We start from the raw sequence: 27978 nt of genomic DNA, 5'->3' as shown, positions 1-27978 counted from the left end.
GGAGCATTATAAACTGTACATGTAAAATTCAATTAGCGATCACGGTGTATTTTTAAATATGGAATGGATACAAAAATAATGTTAACAAAGGGATAGAAACTCCCACCTTCCAAAGACGTTAATTGTCAAGGTTAAATGTTTAGTATGCTGCTTTGTTCATCAACATCAATTTGCATTCAAATGCGCTAAGTGTTTTTAGTGCATGTCACATGTTGACTTGCATTCCGTGGAGTACATTGCACCGGAGACGTACTTGTGAAACGAACGCTCTAAATTCATTTGGGTAAAGGTAACAGCGTTGTCATCCATCTGCACTCCTGCTCTTGGCTCATTGTCATGCACATACTACGTTGATGAGGGGGAAATAAAAAGATACATTTCTTTGAATGCGCTGCATTGGTGTTCGCTATCATCGCCTCAACCACTCATGTTGAAATTGAAAGGGCACCTCAAAAAAATGCATCAAAGAATCCAATCCATTTTCGACAATTAATATACTGTCATTGGTTCCTTAAGTTAACATGGCTCTCGGTTAAGACGCAGACAACAACACTACTATCAGCCAATGGGTGGGTTGGCTGAGTCCGCCGCGGAAATTACTATCCAATCAGATGTCCGGAAGCCTCCAGCACACGCGGCAGACAACCAATGACATTTCTAACACGGCCAGGATCACAAAAGAGCGACCAGTCAGACGCCTGTCTGGGCCGCACGGCGCGCCGTGCTGACCAATGAGCTGTCTCTCGGGGATCCACGGAGGGGGCGATCGTCTGCTAGGCCCAATCATCGGTTCAGTGCCGCCTGCCGGTGCCGGGGACTGGTGGTGAGTATCCGCAGCAGCCAGCCAGCCAGCCAGCGCGTCAGGACGGGAGCGCGAACCCGGAGACGGTGCACACTGAGGCGAACGCGAGACACAGGTGAGACCGAGGATGCGAACGCGGCCTGGGCTCCAAGCAGGAGAGGAGGTGTTTTCAAATGACAGCAGCGGCGGGAGTGTTGTTATGGCGTTGGGCTGGCTGGCTGGCTGGCTGAATGGCTGGCTGGCTGGCTGGCTGAATGGCTGGCTGGCTGGCTACCGGTGCTTATGCTGATAGACAATAGAGCGCAAGCGAGCGAGCGAGCCTTTGCTTTGCTTTGCTTTGCTTTGCTTTGCTTTGCTTTGCTTTGCTTGGCTATTAATTGATGCGCCTTGACACTGACGTGCGGCAGCCGTCGTCGCCTCGAAGCGTTGACGTCCATGAAAATGTCTTGCTTCTTTCTGACTCGGCGGTACGCGGATGCTTCTTGTTGAAGCAAGCCCTCCAAAAAATCCGAAGCGAAAGATGTTGATTGCTTGCTTCGTGATGGAAACGGAATGCCTCCAGTCCTCTTCATTGTTTCATGCTGAGTCTCTTGGGGTTAACCGGAGCGCCGGATCCTGCAAATACTTCTTAATGCTCGTTTAAAGAGCACCGGGATGAGATGAGGCGTTAGGATGGTTTTATACAGGCAAAGCAGCTTGAAGTGGCGGATTAAACGCGTTGGCTGGGGAGGAGGCCGGCGGCGGCGGCGGCGGCCGCTGCTGCTGCTGCTGCTGCTGATGGCTCTCAGCAATTAGGAAGGGGGGGGAAATACGAAATGTATCAGCCATTTACGTGGAGACTCAACTGGGTTCACATGCACCTACTAAATGGCTGCCTGACAACGTAAGCAACATCTGACTGGAAGGGGGCAAGCGATGAATGATCCGGGCCGAGGGGCTAGCTGATTTGTTCCCGGAGTGGCGGATAAACTAAGCAAGATGTGGCTTTAGAGACCAAAAGGGAATCAATATTAAATGTAGTCTGCCCATTATGGTGCACTTTAATGCAGCTATGGCTTCACCTTTGCTGCCGCTCCCCAAGTCAAGTAGATGCTTACATCGCGTAAAGATCACTTTTGGCAACTTTATCTTTTCGTCAATGTCTTTTTCTATGGCGGCGGCGGCGGCGGCGAACGGACAAGAATTGCTCAAGTTGACACCTCCAGTATGATTGTCATTGCTTTGTCACTCGTTGTCTGCACTTGTATCAAATGGCATCGTATCGTTTCCTAGCAGCTGCTCTTTTTCAACATGAAATTGTCACTTCCTTATCAATAGAAAGCAGCACAACCTTTGGTGCACGCAATAGAAGTTGCAGCCCTTTTTCGCTCACACCACCATCGTTGCTTGGTCTGGGCTGTATGAATGAATGCTTCCTGCTGTTGAGGAGAGTGAATGAACTGGAGTATTCTCAATGATGGATGGAGTCTTTTCCTCTTCTCAGCTCTGCACCCCTGGATTTTGCACTCTTTACCGAATTTGGTCTTCTACTAAACTATCATTACGGGCAGCCGTTCAGTTAACATTTGAAATTGCATCCGAACAAGTTAGAAGTAGAACAGGTTCGCTCACCATTGTTCTCACTTTGATTTGATGTCATGATTATAATTCCCAAAGTGTTCTATGGCAGTTATTGCCACTTTTATTTGGAATCAAAGACAATTCCAATCAGCACCATTTGCTTGTCAACCACAGCAATGTTTCCATGCAAGACAAAATGGACTGGAAGAGTGTTGAGCTTACTCAAGTCATTTGAGGTGTTGCCTGACTTTTGTGTCATGATGTTGGATTAGTTTTCCATCTGCTGGATTCTTCAAACCATAATACACCACCCACCCACTCACCCACACTCCTGTCCTTTGTAGGTGAAAAAAAAGATTGCCTTCCGCCATGTTTCGTTGCAACGTGGATGCTCTATTGTTCGCCATTTTATTGTCAACAAATCTAATGGAAAGACCCACCACTTACTCATTTCCTTACTCTGTCTATGTGTGTGTGTGTGTGCGTGCGTGCGTGCGTGCGTGCGCGCGTGCGCCGTTTCGTTTTGGGCTCCAGAAGTCCAGACTGGTCCATGTTTTTGCGGGTCTATTGAACATTATGCAGAAACTAAAATAAATCACCGTGTTTTTCTGCCAAAGAGCGAGGAAACTATGGCGTAAGGCAGGCTGGTCGTCCGAGCGACCACAAGGTTGCGCAATCTTTATGGCTTTGTAGTCGTATAGGCAAAGCGTTTCCAAAAAATAAAAACGTCAGCAATACAGAAGCGGTGTTACTGTAAGCTAACCCCAAACGGAAAATGTGCCGCATTTCGGGCAGTGTTCCAGTAGCTGCAAGGATGTCCCCAGGTGTCCTGCTGGAAGTCCTTTTTTTGTTTTTGTTGTTGTTGTTGCAAGGGATCCTGCTTTTAATAACCACAAATAACAAATGGGCATTTTTTTTTCTTGATGCGGTTGCTAGGTGTTTGTTGGCACTCTCTTCATTTGGATATGCTTTTTTTCAATGACCCTTCTCGCAAGATCGGCCTAATATTGTCTTTTGCGCAGTTGAAATAGGCTCATGTTAAAAAGAGCTATATTGTGGTCATTTGGAGACACAGATATGCTGAGACAAAGGCTTGGTGGAGGAAGGGAGGGATTGAGGGAGGGAGGGAGGGAGGGGAGGGGTGTTAGAACATGTTCTTCTGATTTTCAGCCAGCCACGAGTCTGAATTAATGGGCCAGATAGCAGCGTAAGAGAGAGTCTTCTAGTAGTTGCACGGATGAACCCTTATGACCATAGCTGTCAAAGCACTTTCTCATCTAAGCGCTGTTTAAAGCTATGTTTGCACCTGGCGTCACTCCGCTTCACTTTGGTTAGCATTAGCGCTTGGAAGTGAAACGTGCCCATTTCACGTCAAAGGCCCGATGAGGCTTCGCTCGACTCGAGCGTCGTCGCGCGGTACGCAAACGGTGCTTCGCCGTCCGTTTGGCCGTGAGCGTTAGCCATTCCAAGTGCAGAGGTATCAGCCATTCCAAAATGCCATGTCACCCAAATACACAACGAGTGCTTTGGCGCTTCTCACGCAGTCATTGCGGTAACTCACGTGTGGGTGTCTGTAAGCAAAAGGGCCTCGTTTAAAATGCAGATGGCCACGTCTCGCCCCTGTAAGCGAAGGCCCGATCGCAAATCGTACGCAGCTTTTTGCTAACAAGCGAGGCGGCTTCGCGTCGGCTTTGCTTTTCCGCCATCGGTGGACCGCGGCGGCGGCGGCGGCGACGTTAAAGGAAGCATCTTGTCTCTGCAGTCGGTCGGGTGCTTGACGAGGAGCGAGAGAGAGCACAATGTGTGGGCTGGACTTGCACATCCGTGAGCTCGCTAACGTTGGCAAAAGCTCCAAGTAGGTTGGCTGGCATTCCGAGTCGGGAATACGCCGCTTCGCTTCGGCGGCGAGCTAGCTAGCTGTCTTTATGATTGGATGAGGATGAGCGTATCCGCACATGGAAATAGTTGTCTTATTTTGGGCATTGTTTCCAAATGTGTTTGAAAATCACACTTTGTTCGAAAGCTCATTTCATATTAGGATGGGCGCTCGTTGTTTTGTATGATGTTAATGAAAAAAAACGAGTGTCAAGCATTGGTTGGAGGGAGAGCGGAACTGTTTGCTCCTGGGCTTTTTCTTTTTTTTACTTGTCCGAGTAGAAACGCTTCAGCAGTCGGCAGCAGTGCAGCTATGACTAATCCAGTGGGTGAATAAGCAGGGTGCAGATCATTGCTGCATTGCTGTGCAGCAGCATTTAACCAGGCACAAGGTCACCTCAGTCAACTTGGAGCAATGCAATCCTTCTAATGCTCGCTCGCTCGCTCGCTCTCTGGGACTGGGACTTGAAGATTTTTTTTTGTTGGTGCTATATTGTTGTCCTTGGCTCTTTTTCCACACTCGGTTGAGTCACACACGCAGGTCTAAAAGCAAGAAAATGATTATGTAATGTGCATGTCAGAAGCATGACTCATGAACTCCCTAAATATGAATCAAATCGGCCGCCATTTTCTATCCATGAACAAATCATCATAGTATATAGAGAGATCATACGCGTCCTTAGTTGCTGTTTGTTTTGACGCACCAGGCAAAGCTACTTGAGTGTGACAAAAAGCAGGGCTGGGAAATTGAATTTTCAAAGGCCCAAACTCCAATGCTTGTCAAAAACGTGCAGCGTGCAGACCTCAATTGTGTTGTTTTGTTTGGAAAGTGCCCATCCACAATTTCAATCCAATTGATTCATTAATCGCTTGCGGTAGATATCCGGGCTGTGTACAGTGGATAGAAAAAGTTTACACACCCCTGCCTGTTCAAACGCATTTCATTTCACTACTGTTTCCACTGTTAATGCAAACTTCATTGAGAAGGGAAATGAAAATAAACATTTGCGATAACGAGGCTGCAAAAGTCTGCGCCCCCATCTTATAACTCAAAAGCATACTTTCTTTTTTTAAATGATCACGCTCCTAGATTTTGAAACGATTTTGGGGGGGGTGGAATTTTTATCTCCAGCGTCTGTATGTGTGTATTTTGGTCTTCCCCTTCCTTCTCTTTGCTCCGTAAGCTCCAAATTGTATTGTTGCTATTGTTAACCTCCGTCCAACATGTAAACACGGGCGCCGAGCGTAACGTGCCAAAGGCATTGTCTTATCGTACTTGCGTGTGACATATTTCTATCTCTGCAGGATATTGATAGTCCTATTGGCCGCCCTATTTGAAGATCTCTCCGCTAGCTCCGAGTGGCTGGCTCTGACTAAATGTCTCGTGTTCCCGCTGCTTCCTTTTTTTTTTTTTTTTTTTCCTCTCATTTGGCTGGTGAAACAGTGAGTGCCCCACCCTGTGGTCTGAAGTTCTGCTCTCCCTCCTCTGTCAAAATGCCAGCTCTTCAAGGAAGAGATTTTCCTCTTTCTGCTATGAAAACACAGGGCCACTGCTCCTCCCTCGCCTTTGCCCCTTCCTTTCCTTTCCTTTCCTTTCCTTTCCTTTCCTTTCCTTTCCTTTCCTTTCCTTTCCTTTCCTTTCCTTTCCTTTCCTTTCCTTTCCTTTCCTTTCCTTCCCCCCACTCTCTCTCTCTCTCTGTCTCTCTCTGTCTCTCTCTCTCCGTGTGACGACCTGACCACTAACAGCTACGTATTAAGAGATGATTCCATACCCTGAGGTTACAAACCGGCTTAAACTGGTTCAGTGCGTTTTGACTGCACTCTCTGTCTCTAGGCAAAAACAAATAAATTGTCCAAAAATTAGGCAACACGATACTCTTGCCGCACATTGTCTGACGATACGACCGGCGTGCCCAACTCGTCAAAATGCTTCATTGTAGGCTTATTGATTGTGTAAGGGGGCATTTGACGCTTTCACTCGACACGTTACATAGCTACGCGTGTTGTGACATTTTTTTTTGTTTTTTTTTTTTTCTCCCGCATTCATTTTTCACCACTTCAATACAAGCGCTAAATGGTACAGTACGTAGTACAGGAAATGACACACCGAGTTGCATAAGAATTCATCGAAACGCCATTGCTCTGAATTCTCAACCCTTTTTGTGACGTCTCGCTTACCTTTGGACCGTTTTTTTTTCTTTCTTTCTTTCTTTCTTCATCATATGTAGAACTATTAGAACAATAAACCAGAGGAAGATGTCAAGCACAGTGGAAAGAGTTGTCATTGTTTAACCAAAGCTTGCGCTTAATGCTCCCAAAAATGCCTTAAAAGACAACATGAATCTCTTTTACGAAAGAAGCGATGCATTTTTAAATGTTTTGGCCTACGGACACAACTTTGATGATGACTTGTCGTCTTTTTTTGTTTGTAACAACTAAAAGATTCCAAATGAGTTACTGCAGTATTATGCACTTTACCTTTGCAATGATGTTGAAATATAGTTGTTGTTTTCCTCTAGACATTGTTTTCATCCCTTTTGAGGATTGTGAAAGGGCAAAAGATCTGCAATGAAAGGCTTGGCTGATTGAAATGGGAATTGACAATCGAATGGCTGTATGATTTCTCCAACAAGATGTGAACAAGGTAATACGTGCTACTTTAAGAGAGGCGACCAACCAGTACTAGCTGCACTGAGCGCACATCACATGACTGGAGCAAAGCTTGCACATTTGGTGGCTGTGCAAGACAACTTGTTGTGCTAATTGACTGACTACGTACGTTGAGAGTGATGCCTTTGTCTAGCTTGGAAATTCTTTCAAGAATTGACAAATCCCCCGTCATATCAATAATGAATGCAAGTAGAATCAAGCACCTATTTTTTTTGTATCATTCACAGATGATTTTCTTTTTTTCACTCTTGTCATAGAAGAACTGTCACCCAAAGAGAATGACATGTTGTGTCATACAAATTCTCTTTAACTTTATGTTACGGACTTACAAATGCTAGCTTCATGCTAACATACTGTATTGTAGATGGATGGCCTCATGGAATACTGTCAATAACCTGGTAGCAGAAATCAAATCTTGTCGAGTGCTATGTATCCCAAAAAAAGTCATGAATTCAAAATTTAAGGCTGATTGAGTTCAATGGTGCTGCAAATGCAAATTCCGTTTGACAATATGACGATACAGCAGTAAAACTCGTAACCATCTTTTTGCACCGCGTAAGAAACTTTACACATTTTATGCAACTACAGCACCGACAACAGAAATGTGAATTCATGTGTTGTACGAGCGCATTTACACTAGCGGCCGGCAGCCTACTTATGTTTTTCACCGCTTTTATGACGATAATAGAAAGAACATTGTAAAAGGCTAAATAGACATGGCCTTGATACTGTATTCACATTGAAATCTGCCTCATTTGAAGTTTAATAGTGGATTTACGAGTCCGACTTGGCTCAGTAAAATCGTATCGAATCCAGTCGATACTCACTCTGAGTCAATACAACCAAATATTTCTGTATTTTCTTTCTCATCCTATCATCGAGCAAAGCAGGGCGTCTTTAGACTGACGTAAACATTCACCTGATGCCCGCTATACATTTGAGACCGTTGGGATTTGTGTGTTGGTTTAGGCAAAATGCGAGGGAGCTTCATTTGGCGCTTTTCTTTGGGTCCGCAGCGAATGAATAATTGAAATAGCCAGCAGTTGGTCACTTGATCAGTCGTTGAGTAAACAATGAGCAACAAAGAGGAGATGCAGCAAATGACGCTGAAGTGAAATGGTCAGCCATCAGATTAGCGGCTGGCGCTAATTGATTCATAGACTGAATGATTTGGGCTGCGACGTGGATGAAGACCTCTGCTGTGTGTCGCTATGAGATAAAGCAGCCCAGACGCTGGCTCGGGCTTCTTTCACTTCCTCTGCTCTTTGTCTCCAAGTTCGCCGTCACCCCTCCTCCTTCCCGCCTTCCCTCCTCCCCCTTTTGCCCCCCCTCGTGCACGCAAGCACGCCCCCACCCCTCAGGCGACAGCAGAGCAGGAATTGATTAGTGGCACCGCTTAAAAATAGACGACTAGTTGTCATAGCAACGCCCACAATGAGCTGTTGTCTAGTTAAATAAAGAGCATCGTTGTGTCTGAGCAAAGTGGAAGGTGTGTGCCAGTGCGCTACGTGTGTGCGAGTACGCTTTGCATTCTACGTGTGTGTGTGCGTGTGTGTGTGTGTATTCATGGATGGCAGGTGAAGGTGGAGGTAATTATCTCGCTGCGGTTCTGCGCGATGTGACTTATGTACGGCGCCAAGTCTCTGATGGCTTTGGGCAACGGGAAAACACTTCTCAATAGTCATTGGCTCCGAAGCCGCATCACAATCATCAACTGGCCCTTGTTGCTATGGGCGCCATTCGGATCGGCCTCATTAGCGTCAAGTACGAGTGCGGACGTATGCAAATGGCTAATATTGCTCATATTCCCGACAGCCTCGTCCGTCTGTCTGTCTGTCTGTGCCCAGCAAGCAAGCAAGCAAGCAAGCAAGCGCCCAGTGTGCGTGAGGATGCTTTTTTTGCGCGTGCCTGCACATTCAGGTATTTGCCCTGGAGATGCCGGACTGGGGGCTAAGGCGGCCACCGCATCCTGTTGGCACACGACAAGTGCTTTTTGAGTTTTCAATCAGCAGCTGAAGCGGTGGGCTGTTATCCCAAAGGATTGCGTACAGATGAGCGACACACTGCGGCACTTTGCCGTCCGTCACACCTGAGCGGCGGCGGCGGCGGCGGCCAGTCGGCCTCTCAGCTGTGTACTGTTGCTGAGTCACAAGAAAAAATACAAATAAATAGCATCAATGAAGCAGAAAGATGGTGTGCCTGTCAAGCGCGTGTTGTGATGCTGTCAAGTGATGTTCAGCTAAGCTTCTTTCTGTTTGCTCTTGCACCTCCAATTGCTGCTAGCTAATGCAGTATGACCTCCATATTGCAAAGCCCAATTTGGGACACTTGTTACCTTGAGATGATTCGTATTTTGATGACATTTTCCACGTTGGCTCGTGATGGCTTTTAAGTCCGTATTGCGTGAGGGTCAAAGGTCACAAAGGTTTATCCCTCACATTGCCATCATTTTCTCTCCCTTTCTTTTTTTTCTTTCTCTCTCCTTGATTGTGAAGTACTTAGGCTTTCCTGAAGCGTCACATGATTGTTGACAATTAGCATGTTTTTGCCTGTTGTTCCTCAAGCTAATGGCTAGCAAAATGAGTCCAAGTCATGTCCAGACACAGAACTCTTGAAAAAGCTCCGGTTTCCTTTTTGGAATCGCCGTGTGGTAGTCAAACTACGAATGTGGAGCATTGACGGCGAATAGTTTCGCCTTTGCGTCATCTGGCTCCTCAAAAGCCGGCGAATCTCCACCCCACTTTGGAGTCCTAGGCGGCAGGTGGGAATCATTCTTCTACGCCGGCCGCCGCTTCTGCCGACTTTGCAGAGCTCCTTTTACAACCAAGTGATGCTTGTAGCAATGGGCTCTATTTTCTTTCACCTCTTCCAGTTTATCTATCACACTGGCACTGGGTCAGTGAGCGCTATGGCACGACTTTGCTGACACCTTCCTCCCCTGTCCGCCGCAGCACTTTCGACATGTCATCACTTGTACTTTGAGCTGTCAAACGTAACCGATGACATGCGCTGTTGGCAATAGGTGTCAAAAGTGGTGGTGGAGGGAGCCTGAGCTCGCCGGATTTGAAAGAAGCTAGCTCGGATGCTTTCCGCCATTTTCCACAGTTTGCAGGCACCAAATGAAATCTTACTGGAAGTGGCAAACAAACCTATCTGCCTTTCAGAAAATAAATAGATGGTGCCTATAATTTGGGGGAAGCCAAGGCCACATCAAAGTCACGCTTTGTTGTATTTAACTGCTCCCGTATGTGGTGGGACAGACAGCACAAGTGCCGCCGCTGCTGCTGCAAAAATGATGGATGGAAACCAAATAGGTGAGAGAGATTCCATCTTGCCATTAGCTTCAAATCAATCCTCAGATTGGGAATCTTAAAATGGCCGACTGCCGTGATGTAAACAAGCAATTAGCTGCTGCCGCTGCTGCTAGTTCAAGGTAAATAAATAAATAAAAGGACTTTTTTGCAGCGTTACGAGCGGATCAAGGATTCCGTTCCAAACTTTGCGACTCGTTTAGAATTGTTGGGATTGCTCCTATTTTGTGGAGCTCATCAAGGATGATGATGATGATGATGTAGGAGGAAAGATGACAACACATCCTGGTTGGATTGTTGCATGCATCCAGTACTCCAGCCCACTTTCAAAGGCCCGTGAAGTGGATGAGCAGCACGCACGCAATGCACGCACGCACGCAACGCTTGCACCAGGTGAAGTCAAGTGTGCCCAAGCGCGCCGCCACCAAAAAAAGCAGCATGTTGCACAGGAACTACTATAGCTTCCCAAAAGAATCCTTCTTCAATTCTCGGTTTGACTTTTACCACCGACACGGCATTAGCGGCTCGGCGATTGTTGACATTGACACGCTGTAAGAAGTAAAAGCAAAGCGCCCATGAACCCGAGCCTCCAGATAGCATCATTATTTTGGCTCATCACGACTGTCATCTCATAACACGTTGATTGTGTTTGCCACGGGATCAGACACAGAGGAGATGCCCCCACACAAAGACACACTGTATTGCTTTATGGGTTTTTTGGGGGGGGGGGGGGGAGGCACAGAATAAGACCGTGTTGAGCATGTGCACAACAAACATCCCTTACCCTATTTGACCCGCTGCCGCCTTGCAGCCACCTAAAGCTCTTTGCTGAACATGACCTATATGGCGGCGGAGAATGCAATGCGGCTTTCACGCTGGCCTATATGATGATGATGATGATGATGCTGCTGCTGCTGCTGCTGACTGTTAATCGGAGGCTTGAGGCATCTCAGGGGATTTGGCGGCCATCTTGTGCATGTCATCGCCGTCAAACTTGTGATCTTTAATTGGCCACTTCTAGCTAAATTGTCGACCCAACTGAAGGAGACCGAGAAAAAAAAAAATCTATTTCCCCCTCCCCCTTTTGTTTTTTTTCTTATCATTAATTTTTAATTGAGCTGAGAGGTTTATGTTGTGTTGCAATGTCTTCCAGCACTGCGATGCACACCAGGGCTTTGGGAAAAGAACTCTCTCTCCATGCAGTCTATAGTAATGCTGCAACATTTCATCTTGGACTTGCCAAAAAAAGGGTGTTGGCCATCTGTCTGAAATGTTGGAAATTTACGGCCGTAATAGGACAACTTCATGGAGGCTGTCTTTTATTGATTTGTGCATCAATGCAAACAGGCTTTTTGTACATCCGCCACTTTATGGCTGCTTTTTATTGATATTCTCACAATCTACGCCAAGCTCCAAGCTGAACATGGGCTAAATGATTGCTGATCGGGGGAAATTTAACAAACTTTGAAGTGCTTGTTTACCGAATGGATTCAGTTGAACGGACTTGTACTTTCCTTTTGGAAATGGATCAAATGTTATACGTTTTAGAGCATGTGGATTGGAATTGTCAGCTTCACAATTATAATTTAAAAAAAATAATAATAATATTTTTTTTTTTTTTTTGCCTGAGTCCAATCTGTTTTCATCAGTAACCAATTTTTGATGTATTAACAATGTTTTAAGTTACATTTGAACTTTTGTGGACTCTCATAGAAGCTTAAGTAAAACTCAGCTATGGTATATCTCTAAATAAACGTGCTCATGAAGATTGGACATAAAACACTGAAGCATGACGCGGCTTACTTTGCAAAAACAGAAACGTTCTTGTTCCTTGAGCTGCGAGAACAAAATGGCATTGTTTTACTTTTGCAGCCCTGGACTTGGGAGTCTTCCCAGCTTGTCCTTGACACATCACCTCAGCAAAACCTTTTTCTTGCATGGTGTTCAAGATTTCCTTTGCCGTCAAACAATGTATCCATTGCTTGGCATTTTTATAAAAGTTGCAAAAGCGTTCAACCTATTTTTATGGGACCGGCATTGCACTTCAATTTTAGCACATCAGGATGCGTGGAGTTCATTTGCTTTGGGATATTTAGACATGACCAATCAATCAATTTGCCAAATAACCGCACTGATCTGATCGTAGTTTGTCACTGCTAAAAAAAAGTCATGACTAAAACACGAGAGCTGATCAAAAGATAGAGCTTCGCACTGGTAATGGCTACATTTGAATACCTTCAACGATGTCATGTACTCTGCTGCTTTTCCAAATCATTTTCAAAGCTAAAATGGCAAATAAGCCTTTTATAGCCTTAGGATTTGGAGTTCATCTTATCACTGGAATCCATCAGTACACAAATGCGAAAATGCCTAGAATAGTAAAACCTGCTGTAGTCATTCATTGGGTCGAGTGGTGACGTTTATAAAAAAAAAAAAAAAAAAACACACTTGGATGGCTGGAGAAACAGAGGGCAAGAGTCGGTCGGTGTCAGGCAAAGGAATATTAACAGTCCATGAAAGCGTCATATAAATGTCGGTCGGGGCTGGCTGCTGATTGGTGGACAACTAGGAAGTGAGTGCCACCCTACTTTGTACTTTCAAGTCAAAGAGAGACCGAAGAAGAAATCTGCGCCTCTGTTGACAAGGTTTATATTTGAATCGTACTACTGTTACGCAGCCCGACCGACTGTGCAAGAAGACAGAGGAAGTAAACAAAGCAGGATGACTGGAAATGTACTGTGCAGTCACTTCATAAATACGCTCCACATTCGGATTGCTTGCTTTATTTTTTGGGGTAGGCACTTTTGTCATTGTCATATTTAAAGAGCGCTATTGGCCGGGTTAAGCCGGATTGACCCCAGCTCACCCGTGACCCGACCAGGGTGAATGCAAAAGATAAACACGCGTGCTACATTAGCTAGCTCAACCTGCACGGCAACGTTATTCTCCACTGTCACTCCCCGCTTTCAAACAGTTTGCGTTTTTTACTGCTTTGGATTCGCGGCCGCAGCAGATGCCCACGACCAGCAAACGACAACACCAGAAGGAATAATTGCATAAACGGAGGGGGCTGGTGCGACACTGACTCAGGCGGTGCGTTTCCCCAAAATATTGTTTTTATTTATTTTTATTTGTATTATTCTTTCTGGCAGAAGGTTAGAAAGTGGAGTGCGATACATCTGGCCGGTCGGCCGGCCGGCCGGGCCCCTGCGCTTAAGCAGATGAAGCGAGCCGTTAAAAAGCGAAAGGGAACGCTTCCCTGATGACAAACCAGGGATTGAGGTGGTGGCGAGGCAGAAGGCGGACTGGGAGGATTGGAGTTGCATCAGCCAAATAAATTGTCGTGATGCAGACCATGCGTGAAATGAGCAGCAGATTCCACATTGCGCTTGCAAATGGCTCCGTCAGCTGGCACGCTGCCCGTGTGGCGTTGACCACCGCCACCGCAAGACACCAGGACAGGAGGCTGATCTTTGCCATTTATTTCCCAGGAAGGGCGCCCCGGTTCAATTGTGCAGACGACATTTTAGCAGCAGCCATCTGATCAACAGTCAGCGCTGTGCATAAAGAATGCCGTGTGTGTGGGGGATGGGAGGGAGGGAGGGAGGGAATTAAGATTTGGCATGATGTCAGAAGAGAGCTGCCATCCCTGTCTCCTTTTTACCCGTGTGTGCAAGCGAGCACGCGCTTGCACACAAAGCCATGCGAGGACAGCAAGCGCAATGGGGGGGGAAAAAAAACTTGCATGTATGGGAGGGGGGGTATTGTGGCTCTATCACTCTTTTATTATTTTTAATAAAGCCCCCACCCCCTCCTCTCCTCTGCCAGCACATTGTGTGTGTGTGTCACACATGCCTGTGCACACATGTCTACACACAGAAAGTCGGCGGGCACTCCTGATTGGCCCGTGGAACGCCAACAAATGAAGCCCTGAGCCGTGGCTACATGTAAGGGGCCCTGAAAGTAAGCATGTGTTTATTTTTACAGTCAACCAGAGGGGGAGGAAAAGACGAGTGGTTTGAGGAATTGGGGGAGGGTAAAGAGAGAGAGAGGAGCAGGGAGGGGTTTCTTTGTGGTACTATACAGCTGGAACAGAGCAAGGGGTTACAAAACGCTGCCGTCTGTCGGAATGTTGCGCGCTACGTGGATGTCTGGAGTCTCCAGACGTTCTTTCTCTTCTGTTTTACGACCATGACCTTCTCCGTGCACTGTCGCCGCCGCTCCGAGGAGTCCATTTTGAAGATGGAGAGGTCTACCTGTGCCACCCGGACCTGTGATTTATGAAAAGACAAAAAGTAGCACCGTGTCGGTCGGTCGGTCGGCCCTCCATCGACCCCCCCCCCCCCCTTCACCCCTGCCATATATGTGTGGTTTTTTTAATTTTCTTCCAAGCTGTGTTTCTTTTTCTTTATTGCGTTGGCCTGGCACAGTGCCCAAAGGCGGAGGGAGGGAGGGAGGGAAGGAAGGAGGGAGGGCTGAGTGCATGGCGGTGGGAGGGATTATGAGACAGGATGGGTGGCTGGGTGGGTGGCTGGGTGGGTGGGGTCGAGGAGAAACAGGAGAAAGAGTGTGTGTGTGTGTGTGTGTGGCTTGTGTAGCAGCTGACTGAAACAGTCATTATATTATGTAAAGGCAGGCGGTGGCGATGGCCGCCAGGAGGAGGCTTGGGGGGGGTGCCAGTTACTGACGTGCAACACAAGGTCGTCCCTGATTGGCTCATCAGCGCCATTCTCAGTGGCGCTCATTAAAGGTGGAGGGAGGCTCAGCAGAGAGAGCGCCAGCTTCTTGTGTTTTTCTCCCAGCAAATGGAGGCGACCACCACTGCGTCACAAATGAATTGCTTGTAACAGGGAGGGAAGGAAGGAAGGAAGGAAGGAAGGAAGGAAGGAAGGAAGGAAGGAAGGAAGGAAGGAAGGAAGGAAGGAAGGAAGGAAGGAAGGAAGGAAGGAAGGAAGGAAGGAAGGAAGGAAGGAAGGAAGGAAGGAAGGCTTTGTTGTGGAATCATTAAAGAGGAGAATGTTGATGGCAGAAAAAGTCAAAGGAGGGCAAAGTGCAAAAACAAAAGCCATCACAATCCATCAATCCATCGATTGGGGCAAACCATGGAATGTATTGATAACACTGTCATTAAAAGCTATGGACTGGCAGCAGCAGCAGCAGCAGCAGCAGCAGCAGCATCTTCTTCTTTGACCTGGAATCTAATCCTTTGTCATGGGATCCAGCTACCTGCAGAGTGTCTCAGCACTTCCTATGTCGATGTAAGGAACGGCCGGCCGTTTGGCTGCTCGAGGTAGCTTGGCCTCAATGACACTTTCAGGTTCATATTGAGCCCCACCTCAGGTTCATATTGAGCCCCACCTCAATCCCAGACATTTTAAAAGTCCTTTTTGCTCATGAGCTTGCTGTGATTCTTGATTGAATTTGCCACATCACGTCATGGGTGTTTGATCGAAAGGTACGTACGTATACCCGTATCCTTCCGTGTATGGGGCCCATATTGGCAAGTACAAGTAAGGGCATTTTCCCTCACAGCGGAAATCCCAATATTCATCACTGTCGAGTTCAGAGTTCCAAGCTATTATTAGCACGCTCTATTTAACCCACTTCTGTCTGAATGATCAGCTGCTCGTAGTTTCTGATTATCCGTGTTGCCGTGATTTCTTACAGCGCAGACTGGAAATAGAAGGCTTGCTTATACTACATGATTCAATCTTTTCACGTCTGTCGTTTACCAAAATGACTAATTGCTCGTTCGGACTGGAGGTTCATTGAACTGCATTGTTATCGTCGGAGGATTGTTTTCGTCGCCATCTTGCTCCGTCCGTGTTTGTGAGTCACGTACTGCAAGCCAGGTACGTGGGGGCGCAAATTGTGCGATGGAACATGTCACCGCCGAGTACCGGAGCGTGCGTGACTCACCGATGCGTTTTCATCATTGTAGTAGTACTACGACTCCAAGAAGGAAAATGGCTTAAAGGTGGCTCTCCTGATTTTCTCCTCTCCCTTCTCCCGGCAAGCAGGATGGAGCAGATGTCCGAGGAGGCGCTACGGCTGAACTTGCTGAAGCGAGGTCTGGAGTCGCCCAACGAGCGAGAGGAGGCCTTGGCCAAGCGCCTCAAGATGGAGGGCCACGAGGCCATGGAGCGCCTCAAGATGTTGGCGCTGCTCAAACGCAAAGATCTGGCTGACCTGGCGGCCCTGGAGGTCGCCGGGCCTCTGGGAGACGCAAAGGGCCCCGGCGCCAGCGCGCTCCATCATCAGAGCCTCATGGGCGCCGCCGCCGCCGCTTTTGAGGAGAAGCTAAATGGCAGTCTGAGACTGGGAGGACACGGCGGACATGTTGGATCCAGCAAGAATGGCAAAGAGAACATGCTGGACGAGCCAGTGGACATGAGTGCGGGACGGAGATGGTGAGCGTTTCGATTTGAAAGCCTGTTTGTTTGGCTTTTGAGCTCAGTGTCAAATGGCAAGTCTCCGTTTGGGAGTCATTGAAATTCCCGGCTCCAAGAAGTCCTTGGCCGGCGCTTGACGCTCACTCGCTGACAACGACTTAATATACTGTCCAACGGTCCGTGCGTGAAGATAAGATGTGATGGCCAGGACTGTTGATTGTGAGCGACACATTAGCCGCTCGCACGAGCCTCACTGCATTCTTTTACAAACGCTTGGTCATTTGAAAGGGCACGAGGGGGTTGGCATAGCACAAAGCGAGCGTACATGTTCTGATGCAGGCCAAATTCTTGGGAGAAGGAAGAAGCTACTGAAGCGATTGGACCAAACTCCAAGTCTGTCAGAGTGCTTTGGCTACACCGTGCCTAAGCTAGTGTCAAATGATCAAATAGGGAAGCCCAACAAAATCAAACACATTTGTCGTATGAATGCTGAAAAGTTATCAGTGAGTCGTTGGCTGTTTGAGACGGAGCCGCCGCAAGTCCAAAGGATTACCTCTCAACTGCAGTTCAACTTTTAATTGAAGTAATGGGGGCAATCGGACCGCCCGGTCGCTTACATAAATGGCGTGACATCATAGCGGCCGGCCGATGGGACGGAGAGGGAAAGCCGACGCACCTTTTCCTCCCGCGTCCCAACGCGCGCGGCGCTTCTTTTTTTTGTCACTCAGCGACGCCGAGCACGACAGACGAACTCCATCCCCGGACGTCATCATTCTGTCCGACAACGAGGCGTCCAGTCCCCGAGCGACGCCTCGCCCCGAGGAGCGCCTGAGCCATGCCAACCTGGACATGTTTAAGGTAAAAGTGCTCAAGTCATTGACTTCATTTTGCGCTAAGAGGACATTGCGGCCATAAATCATCTGCGTGGCACTTGACAGGATCAAATGTTTGCTCGCACGTGAATGTTGCAGGGTAAGACGGGAGAAGAGAGACAGCAGATGATCAAAGCTCTGCGAGAGGAGCTGCGTTTGGAGGAGGCTCGCCTGGTGCTGCTTAAGAAGCTCCGGCAGAGTCAAATGCAGAAGGAAAACGTGGTGCAGAAGGTCAGACAGAGGCTTAGCATTTCTTTTTCTGCCGTTCAGACAACGTACTTACAGACGTATATGCGCGCGCAGGTCTCGGTGGTCCAGAACGCCGCCTCTTCCGGCCACTCTCCTTCCATCCACGGCTCCTCCGGACTGGGGAAGCTTCCGGTACGGCCGGGCATGCACAACCCGGAGCCCCAGAACCTCCGGACTGCACAGGTTAGTAGTGAGTGATACGTGCATTGCAAACTTTGCTCTTCTTTCTGCAGAAACGAGACCTGTTAGCTCCGTACGATTGGCTTGTTGGAATGCGTCCTCGCCATGAAAATGCTCGTAGTTTTCCAAAATGCAGTCAATTTGATGCTTTACCATTGAACACAACACATAGTGAGGAGAAAAAATGTGGACCTCAACCTTTGTGTTTGTCTCAATGACCGTACTGTACCGTTGCCTTATATAATCATTTGTGTATCTGCTTTAGACCATGTGATGGTAATGAATTTCTCGGAGTGCGTGCGTGCGTGCGTGCGGGAGCGCTAATGAGCCCATCTCCTGCTGCAAGCCTTTGTTCGTGTAATATGTAGCCCTGCTCCTCCATTACATGTTGAGATTGGATTAAATATTCAGTGTGTGTGTGTGTACGTGTGCATGACGTGTGGGTGTGTGTGGTGTCTTGTCAGCTCATTTTGTATCTACTCTGATGCACTGCTTGCTTGCTTACTAGTCGATTCATCAAGCACTTTCTGCCCTCTTCTGGCCTCTTTTGGTATTGCATGAGCCTCCAACTACTCCTACTGCTCCTGCTGCTCACACATACTCGGTGCAACTAACTGTGTGTACCGTGTCAAAGTCTAGAGGAGAAACTTTGAATGTTCTCTTTGGGCAGGGTCACACAGTCATCAGGTCGGGAGCCAATGCCAACCTGCCACCGATGCTCATGTCCCAGCGAGTGATCGCCCCCAATCCTGCCACGTTGCAAGGACAGCGCCTCTCCAAACCTGGGATGGGTCGCTCCAGCATGGGCAACGCTGTTAGCTACCAGCAGGTAAGGCTGACCTGAAAAAAATGGACAAGCGGCAAATAAGGAGGGAACAATGTCAATAGCGTCGTCTTTTCATTCTGCTCCAAATCAAATCCATATGTGGCAAAATGAAGAAGCCCTATTTCAATTGCGGCGCATACGATCCACATGATACTTGACTGGTGAGCAGTAAAAAGAGAAGAGGCAAGTGAGTTGACGAGAGCGCCGCCAGCCCGCCCGCCTCCGTAGTGGCTCCTCGCTGCTTGCTTCTGTTTTGCGCGATCAAGACAATTCAAGATCCTCGGTAATACGGAGGCGTGAGCTGAACTTTAGTCTCGCGGAGCAATGTCGGATCGATGCGAGGGAACGTATGCAACAGGAACTTGGTCATCAATTGCCGGCCGCCCAGCCGGGGGTGGGTGGGTGTCTGTGCAAATGTTGCAAACATGCCCAGAACAAGTTGTTTACTTGGATTGGATTGGGTCGGATCGGATCTGTTCTGTTCAACGCACGCACGCACGCACTCGTTTGGTTTTCTTTAGTGCGTGCAAACGTATCCAAGTGCTCCTCAAACTGGAAGGCAACAATAACTGGCGGACTGTTAAGTGCTTCCTTTTGGCAAGCCGCATTCATGCTGCTGCAGCTATTTTCCAAGACAGACAATGTTTTTGTCATTCGAGGTGGCAAACGTTTGCCAGACCTGTACTTTTTCTTGTGGCAGGTTCAACGTTTCCTTGTGACGTGAAAAATCACCCCCAAAAAAGGACTTTGGCAGTATTTTCTTGTTGGAAAAGCTCATTTGTTATGACCATCTAATTGGGGATGGGCCTTGAAACCTTAATTGCGACGCCAACGTGTTAAAGCAAGTGATGACTCTAGTGAGCTGTCCAATCTCCTCACTTTCCCCGTCTGCACCGAGCAGACAATCAGGTTCTTATCTATGGCACCACGGATATCGATCACAACGATAGATATAACCATCAAACGCTTGACTATGTCTGCCGAGTGTCAAGGCATTCTATTCTATTCTATTTGCGTGCACATGCGGCAAAAGTACTCACGCTATGGACTTCAAAGTAACCACCCGTCAGTCGTGAAGAAACGGTACAAATGGAAAACTTTAGTACGGGCATTTTTGTATTTGATACTGACAAGCACTATTATTATTGAGGCCAACCAATGTTTGCGTTTGTCTCCCCCCATCCCTCCCCCGGCAGGCCAGCCAGCAGGTAGCGGCATCGCAGCGGTCTGGCTCCAGCGCCATGTACATGAACCTCGCCCACATGCAAGCGGCGGCAGCGGCGGCGGCGGCAGGCGCCAGCGGGGTGGCGGGCAGCCTGGGCGGAGCCTCGGCCGTCAGCCCGTCCAATCTGTCCGGCTCTGCCAGCGGAGGGGTGAATTCCATGGCCGACCAAGCCAGCAGCCAGGCTGCTGCCAAGCTCGCCCTGAGAAAGCAGCTGGAGAAAACGCTGCTGGAGATCCCACCTCCCAAACCCCCCGCCCCACTCCTCCACTTCTTACCGTCGGCCGCAAACAGCGAGTTCATCTACATGGTGGGCCTGGAGGAGGTGGTGCAAAGTGTTCTCGACAGTCAGGGTAAGCCTGTGATGACAAAAGGAAATGACGCAAAGTGAACACGCAGCCCGCCAGCCAGCCAAGCAGCCAGGCTGCAGCCAGGCAGGCTCCTTCTCCTTCTTGAAACCAAAGTCCATCGAAAAAGTGACCAATCTCCTTTGAATGCCAAATCCATTTCTTCTACTTCTGTTCATGGCCAGCAGATGGCGACATCACACTGATTTCACCAGCTCCTCCATTTTTAGCCTATTGATTGCTAAGGCGGATGGATGGTGGATGGGTGGATGGTGTTTTTGGTCACTCTTCTGTCAAGATGGTAGTTGATATTAGCTGGCTCTAATGATTGATGCAAGTCGGTGTTTGCGCTTTCCCGGACAGGTAAGCTGCGAGGAACGCTTTCCCGCATGGAGCCTTTCTTCTGCGCCCAGTGCCGAACTGATTTCACCCCCCACTGGAAGCAGGAGAAGAGCGGGCGAATCCTTTGCGAGCAGTGCATGATGTCCAATCAGAAGAAGGCTCTCAAGGCAGAGCACACCAACAGGCTGAAGAATGCCTTTGTCAAGGCCCTGCAGCAGGAGCAGGTCAGCGTCAAAGCGCTTTGTTGGCTCAGACCTGCTGCAAACATGTGATTCTTCCATTTCAGGAGATTGAACAGAGGCTGCAGCAAGCGGCCCTCTCGCCCAGCTCGGCCCCCAGCGGACCCAACGCCTCCAAGACTGACTCCCTGATCCGACATCATGCTCTGCGCCAGGTACGCGCCGGCCGGCCTCTGGAGCGCACGCCAGTTTTCTTTCTTGACTAACTCAAATGGTGGTGTCTCTTCGAAGCACTTCATTAGTGCCTTCGGTGAATGGGGCCACATAAGCGACTATATATACCCCTCGTAAAACAAGTTCCAAATTTTTGCAAGACAAACAATTTTGACTGTGCTTCAAATGCCTTTCAACGTGCAGAACAAGCTTTGCTAGTCAAAGCAAGTGACGCACGTGCGTCATTGCTGCCACTGGCTTTGTCCGGTTTCGACTCACCTGAGCCAGTTTTGCGCTCTGATGTAATGCAAGCAGCAAGCGGTTTCATCCGGTTGAAACTCACCTGAGCGAGGCGAGCAGTCGGTGCGTTACGCTGCTGTTGGCCCGCGGCAATGAAGCAGGTTAGCTTCTCCATGACACTGTCGCAGTGTAGCTTTGGCCAGCAAATCCGCTGCTTTGGCCCCATTTCAACTCACTTGGGGCTGCCTGCCTGCCTGCCTGCCTGGGCGCTTCACTGCAACCAAGCTTGCACTTGTTTTTCTACTCAGGCTCCTCAACCTCAAGCTTCTATGCAGAGAAGTCTGTCCAATTCTGCGCGGGGTGTCCTGTCTAACTTCGCCCAGGCCTCTCAGCTGTCAGTGGCCAGCAACCTGATGGGGATGAGCGCCGCAAAGCACTGTGGCAGCGGCGGAAGCGGCAGCAGTAGCAGTGGCAGACTGCAGCATGATAGCCGGCGCCAGATCTATAACATCCCAGGTTCGCCATTTTTTTCAATGATGTCATTTATTTTCGATTGTCCATTTTCAACATGATTCCCCCCCCCCCGCCCGCCCCCTTTCACAGGGTTAAATATCGCCTATCTGAACCCAGCGGCAGTCGGTGCCCACAAGAGCTCCACCTTAGCAGACCGGCAGAGAGAGTACCTGTTGGACATGATCCCACCCAGATCCATATCGCAGTCCATCACCGGACAGAAATGAGCCCTTCTGAGGACACCTGAGCCGGGCCGGGCCGGGCCGGGCCCTATTGCCCTATTGCCCTATTGCCCTATTGCCCTACCCCACATGGAAGCACTCCACCATCAGCCAATACCTGGCCCCGAGGCCCCGCCCCTGAGGCCCCGCCCCACCCCTCCATCGCATGCAGTGCCTGTCCATGTGCCTACCTTCAACTGACCCATTCAAAAGTCACGCAAAGACAATAAAACGTCAACACATCTCAAATTCCAATTAGCATTGTTGCCATTTATAATTCCCATTCTTATCGCACTATTTGAAATGCAACTCCTTTTTTTTTTTTTTTTTTTTTTTTTTTCTATTATCCTTATTTTAAGCATCATTATATGTTTCTCCGCTGTCATTCCTTCACGTAAGGAAGTGACGCTTAAATCATTGTAGGGCCCTTTTTTTTTTTGAAGCTCGGATCGGAGTGTCGCTAGTAACAGAAGATCAACAGAGGGTGGTTACTATGCAACGTTGGAGCTTGGCCGTAAAAGTTCTAACGTGGAGGAAACCGAAATGTTTGGTTCCAAATGAAGAGGAAGGAAGGCTACGATGGCACACCGCACTGAGGACAGAGCATGACCCATTGTCATCATCAAAGTGACACAGCATCCATCATCCAAAGTATTCAATCCCCTCCATCCAACGGAAAATGACTGTCAGACAGAAGTATCTCAAGCTGCGATCAAACCTTTTTCTTCAGCTGGTCGGCGCTTTGCGGGTGGCCCAAATCTGCTCTTCTGTAAAACACGGACGACGGACGGACGGACGGACGGGACAGGAGTTGGACTGAGCGATGCAGCTCCATCAGAACAACGCACACTCCAGAGGAGCTTTGCAACTCTATCAGAAAACATTGAGGAACGAGGCTTAACAAAGCGGATGCGATGACGACCCTCCTGCTTCCACTAAGAAACCCCAGCCCACCGTCGGTTATGCACAGACTGGACGCTTTGTACCCAGCAGCTCAGCTCAGCTCAGCTCAACTCAGCTCAGCTCAGCTCAGCTCATCTCAGCTCAGCTCAGCTGGTTTTGGGCGTCACATGTTCTTTCAATGTGAAAAAGGACTCCACTCTTGAAGGTGGAAGCACATTTTGTGCATCCAAACCAGATTCTGTACTTACAAATGTTGAATTCTGGTTTTTCAGTTTGTTATGTTTGGGATTATATTTTGTGATTCTAAAGCCGCCGCCGCCGCCACCCCAACCCTTCCCCAAACCGCCGGCCCGCCCGCCCGCCCGCCCACCCCAATGTTCCCTCTTTCTTTTCTTTTTTTGCGGCGTCTCCTCTTGAAACGTTGGCGGACCTGAGAGGTATTTGCCTTCGGGAGACGATAATAATCAACAAAGCTAAAAACAAAAAGACAAAAAAATATCTGTAAGGATTATGTATAGATACCTAGCGTCAGAGGGAGAAAACAAAGGATGTGGATTATATCTTTTATGGGAGAGACACGGATCAATCATTGTGTGCATGTTGTGCGCACAAGTTGCCTCACTCCAGAGGAGCACTTTGCATATTTCCAATTGGAAAAAAAAAACAACTTTTTTCTTTTTTTTTACCAAAAAAAAAAAAAAAAAAAATGAGGAAAAGAATGTTACAATTAAGAGTCTCTTAAGGTCTGGAAGCTGGCTTAGGGCCTATCTAAGAGTCACAGCTTTTATGGTTTACCTCTAATGTTCTCGGGCTTGGTTGCTCTTGGAATGTTGGAATGTGACCTCCCTCAAGTTGCATGTCACTGCTCCCTCTTGCCGTGTATTAGACCCAGCCTACCAGGAAGCATGACGACTTCACCCAAATGTCTTCATCCGAGTCTAAACTTACCTAAGCAAAATTCGAATTGGAAATGTGACGGTAGCAGGAAGGATCCACGGCCAAAAGCTTTGAGTCTGACTGCCGAGAATCTTTTGGGCCGCGCAGTAGCGACTCGACTCGACTAGTGCCGTGTTCGGATTTGACATGTTGAAAAGCATCCACTTCCATCCCATTGAGATGCGGCTGCGCGAGCCTGTGCCACTGCCTGCCACCTTGCAAACTCATTCTCTGCCATGTCCCCCCCCCCCCCGTTCTGTTGCTTGCACATTTTTAAACAGTAACATCTCTATCCCAAATCAGGAGCTCCTGTATATTGCAATGTCTTCCTGCTTCATCAACAGATTTCCAAATGGATAGGACCGTACCTCAAGTTCAAAACTGTATCCAAAGTTGCGTGAAAATATCCAAGGCGCGACGAGCGTGGTTGCCTAAGAGCCAGGTTGGGATGGTGTGATGCAAGCATTTTGTGGAATGCTGAAGCAGTTGGCGCAGCTCTCAGAGGTCTTTTACCCAAGGCAGCGTGCTTGCAGGGCAAGGTGCACACAGCCAGCATGCAGAATCGGTGTTCTAACATAGTGCAGTATTATTCCTGGAGGTGGACCAATTGCTTACGTCGATAGGATAGCATAGGATAGGATTTGGGATCCCGTCCATGTCTATTGAACTTGATTATATTAGACAAGAGCCCAAAAATTCATATCTAAGCAGAAAGTGGACCCTTTTGAACATAGCTTTGTTTCTGGGCCACTCGGAATGGGATGTTGCGGAAAAGATGAGCTGGCTTGCTTCTGCCAATCGTTTCTATCAAGCAGTATACCTCCATGATGAACGGTACGCACATTTTTCTTTTCTTTTGAAAGCTTGTTTTTTGGGTAGCAAAGTTCCAGCGACGCTAGACATGCCACAGTCGGTGAGAACGGTTGGACACTAAGAAGGTCGGTCGGCCGGCCGTGCTGGATGTTTTCTTTTGTTGCACTTCATGATGTCATGATATGATTCGCTTACGTTGTGTTGCACTGACACGCCATCACCGATTGTCCAGGTCTTTGGTTATCCGCATTGCATTCGCATTTCAAAAATCCCAGCGGGTTTTTGTTTAAGCAAAGCGAGATGCATTCCTTCGCGCATCGACTCCTTTGGTTTGGTGCACTTGACATTCGAGCGTAATGAAACAAACGGCACTTTTAGGAGTGATGGCAGCGGCGTTCATTTGAAGCAAATGAAAGTGAACGCACCCTTAAGTCTTTTGTTTGCATCCTTTTGCGGCGTACGCAGATGAGGTAGTCATGACTCATCTTTAAAGGTGAGCCAGCTTCACAAAGATGCACGCGGAAGCACTGCTTGAACTAGTATTGCATTTTTCAACGGGGTGTGAGCAACTTCTATCAATATCCTTTATTTGCTTGAAGTCTTTAGTCATCCGTGTGTCGGTAGCCAAATTGTAAAAGGATACTTTAAAAGCTGAAAAATGAAACGAATAACAACCATAGCACTTAGTTTGATGAGTGAACGCAGCATCTCCCATCCATGTATTCTAGTTGAAGCGAAGCTAACAAGCCTTTTCTTCCTTATTGTGAATGTCTTGCCAGTTTTGTTGGGCGAACGCAAACGTATTCAAAGTTCATGCTGGGCAAACTTAATATATTTGTGTTGGGCCAACCATCGTGAATTTTAGCCAGCGCATTGGCCTCTTCAGTTGCCTCGCTCATCATTTTATTTTTCCTTTCAAATGGCAGAAAATCCAAAAGAAATGACCTCTATTTGTTTGGAAAGGAAAGGCACTTATGGCGTCGATGGTCGTACCACAAACTGATTGAGACAACAATCAACAGCGCCTCTGCTGGTTGCGCTCCATTTGATGAAGCATCCCCTCCCTATACGTAACGTAGTACGTACCTCATTGTTGATTCATCGTCATTACGTCCATCCCTATCTTCTACACATTCTACATGCATCATGGCTGCCAGTAGCTTGGCGAGGATTTCACCGGTCTCATGGTAACTTAGCAAGGGGGTGTGACGACGACGATAATGATGAAGATGATGCTTGAACAATCCAGGCCGTGACTGGCTCACAGCATTCGAGTGAGAGGAAAAACTACCTAAAAGAAAAGATGTAAACTAAAGTTTACACCAGAACAAAATCCATTTGAACGTAGTCAAAGAAAAGAAATCAATTTTCCCTTTATCCAAACAGTTTCCCAGATGTACTATTTTCAGGTTGTTGTTTTGTTTTTTTTACGTCGGGGTGAATTTGTAATAGCGCTCCCCATTTGGTTTTGAAATTGTCATGCATCTCCTTTTTGCTGCCAAGCTAAAGTTAATACTTCCAAAAAGGTTCCTGTCTCTCTCTCGCTCTCTCTTTCTCTGTTTGCATCCGCATCTTTGTATTTTGACTGCAGATTATTTTGAATGTCTCTTTTTTTTTTTTCTTCTCTTTTTTATTTCTGCTGACTGAATTCCTCTTCTGAGTTACCTTTACTTTTATTGCAGTTTCAAAAAAAGAAATAAACAAATGTATTGACTATGAGATAAATGACAGGATATTTGCTAGGTTTGAAGTAATAATGACTTATTGTACATAAGCATTTTCCTCCCTTGTACTGAAAAAAAAATTAAATGGTTGTATATTGTGTAGAAAAGCAAACAAAAAGCCATGAATATTGTGAAGCTTGTCATTTCGTTTTGTGATCACTGTGTATTATTGTGTAAGAAATGTGCAAAATGTTTGGGATTCTTTTTTTCCTCCCCATTTTTTCCCCTCTGCTTCTTCAAATTGATTCCTTGGATGCATTCGATTCGGTTTAGTTTTTGAATCCAGTTCGCAGAGAAGTACACCTACTTTTTTTTTTTTTTTTTTCCTTAGAACGGCAATACTTGAAATGATTTCCTACTAAATTGCTTGGTAACTTGCTGTGGTCATTTCAGGACACAAATGCGGCGTTTTGAGATGCTTCTGCAATTTGTGTCTTCTCTTTCAGCACTGCTGCATGCCCGTCCGTCCGTGTATTCAGGCAAATGACTATGAATTTGATTTGTTTGACACAAATGTTGCTTTTCCAAAACTGCCTGAACTGATGCAATAACCTTGAAATTGGTACTATTTTTGGCCTTCTCTCAAGCAATTTGCTGTCTAAACAGTTACACACCAATCCCAAGTGCTTTAGAGCACTGCTTTGTTAAGAAAAATGTATTTTCATTTCCCTGTTTTTCTCCCTTTAAAAAAAGCGCAAATCCATTTCCTTAAAAGGACAAAGATTTGCTATGATTTGCAGTGAATGTGCCAAAGCACCCTAAAGTGAACCTGCTGGCTTCAAAGACTGCTCTTAAAAGTTACGCTGGACAAATAGTTTCTCAAAGAGAAGCCGCATTGTGATAAAAGCGCGCCGACGACTTTTTGTGCTCTTTATTTAACCCCAAACGTTTGCACGGAAGCTCTGCGAAAAGCTACTTCCACCCGCCCGTGCAGGGAAATATTTGGTTGCGAAATCATTTTGAATCCACTTCCAAGCGTTGGCATCGTGTTTGTATTGCTGCAAATCATCGGGGAGGTGAAACACAATGAAATGAAGCAGAGGCTAATTTACGTCGTCTTCTTTCTTTTTTTTTCGTGTTGTTTGTTTGCTTACATCAATCCTGACCTTTTGCACATACTTGATATTTAACGGTCTTCAAAAAAAGTCAATGAAAATAATGCTGTTTGAATACTGCCAGTTGATTGACAATTATGCATTGATTGAAAAAATAAGCTAATTTTGGAGGAAATAACTTTGTAATATTTATCTTGCAAGCTATGTTTAATAAAGGTTGAAACAATTTGCTTCCAAGTGTGACTTCAAAGTCCTATTGGCATATATTCTGTCGGATCTGCGCAGTTGTTGTTTTAGCTATACTACAAATGATCAATCAGCACAGAGGCCAGACAAACTGTTAACCCAAAAATAGTGTTAGGGAGATGAGAATGTTAGGAAACAAAGAAGAGGTTAGGTAGGACAAATATTAATGAATTAATACAACAATGAATTGATATGATGCTATCAAGCCCAAAAAAAATAGTTGTGAGGTTACAAGTCTCACGTTGCATTGGTATGAGGGGAAAGGCGGTGAGGAAAAGTTGCAAAAA

At 47.2% G+C, this 27978-nt stretch overlaps 1 protein-coding gene and 1 long non-coding RNA gene across 3 annotated transcripts; one reads left to right on the top strand and one right to left on the bottom strand.

Annotated features, from left to right (window-relative positions):
* Window positions 1-706: 706 nt before the first annotated feature.
* Window positions 707-27682, top strand: gatad2b (GATA zinc finger domain containing 2B). 2 transcript variants are annotated; one of them, XM_088366150.1, is made up of 12 exons: window positions 707-917; window positions 6757-6881; window positions 16239-16628; window positions 17339-17468; window positions 17582-17713; window positions 17786-17914; window positions 18582-18740; window positions 19934-20312; window positions 20670-20872; window positions 20935-21042; window positions 21589-21796; window positions 21884-27682. In XM_088366150.1, exons 3-12 carry the CDS (start codon window positions 16240-16242, stop codon window positions 22018-22020), a joined length of 1974 nt encoding a protein of 657 aa, XP_088222276.1. In that variant the 5' UTR covers window positions 707-917; window positions 6757-6881; window position 16239; the 3' UTR covers window positions 22021-27682. The 2 variants fall into 2 exon arrangements, with proteins under 2 accessions (XP_088222276.1, XP_088222275.1); XM_088366149.1 differs by lacking the exon at window positions 6757-6881 and having other exon boundaries at window positions 709-917.
* Window positions 14161-21245, bottom strand: LOC148379645 (uncharacterized). The gene is made up of 4 exons (XR_015855240.1): window positions 20238-21245; window positions 18618-18751; window positions 17766-17906; window positions 14161-14489 (listed from the first exon to the last, which is right to left on the bottom strand). It is a non-coding gene; the product is annotated as an uncharacterized LOC148379645 (long non-coding RNA).
* Window positions 27683-27978: the final 296 nt, after the last annotated feature.

This window comes from Syngnathus floridae, chromosome 21 (genome assembly GCF_059516105.1).
Source record: "Syngnathus floridae isolate MCC-2025c chromosome 21, RoL_Sflo_1.0, whole genome shotgun sequence".
NCBI classification, from domain to species: Eukaryota; Metazoa; Chordata; class Actinopteri; order Syngnathiformes; family Syngnathidae; genus Syngnathus; species Syngnathus floridae.
The sequence above is the reverse complement of the archived record's forward strand: the minus strand, read 5'-3'. Positions and strand labels throughout refer to the sequence as shown.